The 3801-nt window shown below is 42.2% G+C and overlaps 1 protein-coding gene across 15 annotated transcripts in view; it reads left to right on the top strand.

Moving 5' to 3' along the window:
- Positions 1–3801, top strand: part of ERC1 (ELKS/RAB6-interacting/CAST family member 1) — a 495769-nt gene that overhangs the window by 226271 nt on the left and 265697 nt on the right. For all 15 annotated transcript variants that reach the window (XR_001348910.2, XR_001348908.2, XR_002830082.1 and 12 more), the window contains one exon: positions 1320–1455. Coding sequence is in view for 1 of the 15 variants with exons in the window: in XM_023756715.1 (XP_023612483.1) it covers positions 1320–1455 (136 nt within the window). In the remaining 14 variants the exon portion in view is untranslated. The remainder of the gene's footprint in view (positions 1–1319; positions 1456–3801) is intronic.

Below are 3801 nucleotides of genomic sequence, written 5' to 3'. Positions count from 1 at the left end.
CTCGCTGCTCCACTGATCCCGGTGCTGGGAGGCCTCGCTGCTCCGCTGATCCCGGTGCTGGGAGGCCTCGCGCCTCCGCTTGACACAGGGGCAGTGAGGCCTCACTGCTCAGCTGATCCCCGGTGCTAAGAAGCCTCGCTGCTCCGCTGATCTCGGTGCTGGGAGGCATATTACCCTTTTACTATATAGGATAGAGGCCTGGTGCACAGGTGGGGGCCGGCTGGTTTGCCCTGAAGGGTGTCCTGGATCAGGGTGGGGGTCCCGCTTGGTTGCCTGGCCAGCCTGGGTGAGGGGATGATGGCTGTTTGCATCTGGTCACACCCCCTTCAGGGTGGGGGTCCCCACTGGGGTGCCTGGCCAGTCTGGGTGAGGGGCTGAGGGCTGTTTTCAGGCTGGCGGGCGACTGAAGCTCCCAACCTCTCCTTTTTTCTTTTTTCTTTTTATTCTGGGATTTATTTACCATCTATAGCTGTCACTGGAGCTGAGAGCCGACTTTAGCTCTGAGGCCGGCTCCAGCTTGAGGCCTCGGCTGCTGAAAGCAGGGATCTGGGTTTGTTTGGGTTCTATAATTGTAACACTGTTTCAGTCCTGCTCGCTCCAGCTCTGACGGCTGAAGGCAGGTTTCTGGGTTTTGTTTAGCTTCTATATTTGCAACAATGTTTCTTAGAGAGCAAGCTCAGAGGCCGGCAAGGCAGGTGGGGAACCTTGGCTTCCTCCGTCACTGGAGCAAGCAAGCCTCCTGTTCACTTCAGCTGCCTGGCAGCCGGCCACCATCTTGGCTGGCAGTTAATTTGCATATCACCCTGATTAGCCAATGGGAAGGGTAGCGAAGTTACGGTTAATTACCACGTTTCTCTTTTATTAGATAGGATTGCATATCGCCTTTTGAAAGTGTGAAAGATTTAATAATAGTAAAATAATATCTGTATTACAAAACCTTTCTTAATCAGCTATTCTACTATTTCATAGCATTGATGTCAGGAGACTGTTTCCATATTTTCAACATAAATCTCTGACTTGGTTTCTTTTTCATTTCAAACTATCTCATGCCCTCCTTTTCTTTTAGGATTTCACTGTACTTCCTGTGAAGTACATGCTGAAATACATGTACATGCTGAAATACATGTTCCTGAAACATTATTGTTAATAATTTGTTACTATTAGTAGGAGTACCCTTGAAAGTGTTGGAATCATTTTGCTGCAGGAATTCTTTGTTGGTTTTCAGCCATTCCTTGGTGGCAGTGGTGTAAAACTGTAGATGAACATTTTTTCTATACATATATATGAATAGCTTGATTTTTCTCCTTCCTTATCAACAGGCAAGTGAAAGACCAGAATAAGAAGGTAGCAAATCTGAAGCACAAGGAACAGGTGGAAAAGAAGAAGAGTGCGCAGATGCTAGAGGAGGCTCGGCGAAGGGAGGACAGTCTCAACGACAGCTCCGCACAACTCCAGGTGAGAACACAGGAGAATCTGCAAGGCTCTGGTGAAGAGACTTGATTCAGAATTGAATGTTGTTTTTCTCTTCATCTCTATTCCCTCTTTTTCCTCTTTTTAACCCTGCTTACTGCCTTCCTCTCAGACCAACTGCTTAGCAATAAAGGAATGGCTTTAAATAGAAAAGGCAAGTTTTATTCCACAGCTTTGTGCCGATACCTCAGCATAAGAGAAAGTCCATCTTGCTTCCAGTTAATCGCACTTAATTGGTAAGTTTTATTTCAATTTAATAAATGGGTATTGTTGAGCTTTAGGGTGGTCATTTTAACTATTTTGCATTTTTCTTTATTAAAGTGCAATGCTGGTCTTGGTTTGTGTCTATATTTTTAACTTCTTTCTTTTTCCATTCTTCCTTTCTCCCCACCTTCCACTCTTATTTTTCCCTCCCTCTTTATTTCCTTCCTTTTTAAAAATTCAGAGAGCATATTTCACAGTCATGCAAGATGTATAAACTATACTTTTTTACCCCAATGGAGTGATAATTATGTGTGAACCTAATTATTTACAGATTAAGTTAAACCAGGTTCAAAAATAATAGTAGCAGTGACCATATGGTAAGTGTCACTTATGTGCCCAGTCCTTGAAACTAGGCCCTGAGCATTCACTCTGTCTAACCTTCACAGAGATCCAGTATGCCTGCGATTTTGTGCACATTTTACAGATGAGGAAATGGACTCAGACAAATCAGTTTACTTAACTCATGTACGCATACAGCTGAATGGCTCTGTCATGATTCTGAGACTTCCTGGATCTCTAGCCTGTCTGAATGAAGATTTACATTTTAGAGAAGAATACCGTAAACTTGTTAGAAACTTCTGCTGAGACTGTTAAGCCACAGCCAGATTTTTTTCTGTCATTGTAACTCCTAATTGGGTATGATAGAGTGTTTAGGTCACAATTGCATAATTGTGAAATCTTTACTGGAGAGATTTGGAGGAGTTATTATCTAGTACATAGAAGCCATTTTTAGGCTTTCAACATTTTCATTTCAGACATTAAATCTGACTTAATACCTATTTTCATTTCATCTATATATATAAAAGCCTAAGTAACCGGTCAACTGGTTGGCCAGTCGCTATGAGGTGCAATGACCACCAGGGGGCAGATGCTCAATGCAGGAACTGCCCCTTGGTGGTCAGTGCGCTCCCATAGTGGGTGCGCCGCTCAGCTGACCAGGATGAGCTGACTGGAATGAGCAGGGCCCGGGATGAGCGGGAGTGGCTCCTCCCCAGCCACCTGCTGCTTTGCTCACTACTACATCCCTCGGGATCTTGGATGCCTGTTTCAGCTCGATCCCCGCAGGCCATGCCAAGGGACCCCACCGACTGGGCCCTTTTGTTTATATAACTTTTACTGATTATAAAACTTATATACCTTATAGAAACAGTATAAATTTCCTCAAATGCACTGACTTTTGAAAAAAAGCAGCATGCCAATTTTCCTTGTCTTTGCTAATAATAATTGAAACTGTCAATTTTCTCTTCTTTCTCCTATGTGTGTGTGTGTGTGTGTGTGTGTGTGTGTGTGTGTGTATGTATGTATGTATTGTCAGATCTGATGAGTGAGAAATATATAATGTTTGTTTTAATTAATATTTGTTTGTTAAAGTAATTCAAGTAATATCTATCTTCGATGTGGGCTATTTTCCCATGAATTTTTTGCTCAGTTTCCCCCATTTTGAGAACATATAAATAAGTATTTACGTATAAATATTTTAAGTTTTAGGCTTCTTTTTTACTTTTTCTTTTGAATTTAAAATATTTTAGGGTATTTTGTGTGGTGATGGTCTTAGCTTTTCTTCATTGCTAACAATTTCACTATAGGAAATTATTTCATTACAAGTTTGAATTACCTTCTTTATGTTTTATGAAATTGTTTAATAATTATTCTGTTTCTGGTGTTTCAATTTAATCTTTTTTGAACTCGGATCACATTGGTTTTTGTTGTTGTTTGTTTTTTAATACTCACTCAAGGATATTTTTCCACTGATTTTAGGGAGAGTAGAAGAGAGAGGGAAACACAGAGAGAAATATCGGTGTGAGAGAAACACATCGATTGGTTGCCTCCTGTACGAGCCCTGACCATGGCCCAGGGTTGGAAGGAGCCTGCAACAAGGTACGTGCCCTTGACAGAATCGAACCTGGGATCTTCGGTCTGTAGGCTGACACTCTATTCACTGAGCCAAACTGGCTAGGGCACACATTGTTCTTTTTAATTATAGGAAATATTTTATGATAAGACTAGTGGCCTGGTGCACAAAATTCGTGCATTGGGGGGGGTGTTCCTCAGTCTGGCTGCACCCTC

Source organism: Myotis lucifugus, unplaced genomic scaffold (genome assembly GCF_000147115.1).
Source record: "Myotis lucifugus unplaced genomic scaffold, Myoluc2.0 scaffold_98, whole genome shotgun sequence".
NCBI classification, from domain to species: Eukaryota; Metazoa; Chordata; class Mammalia; order Chiroptera; family Vespertilionidae; genus Myotis; species Myotis lucifugus.
The sequence above is the reverse complement of the archived record's forward strand: the minus strand, read 5'-3'. Positions and strand labels throughout refer to the sequence as shown.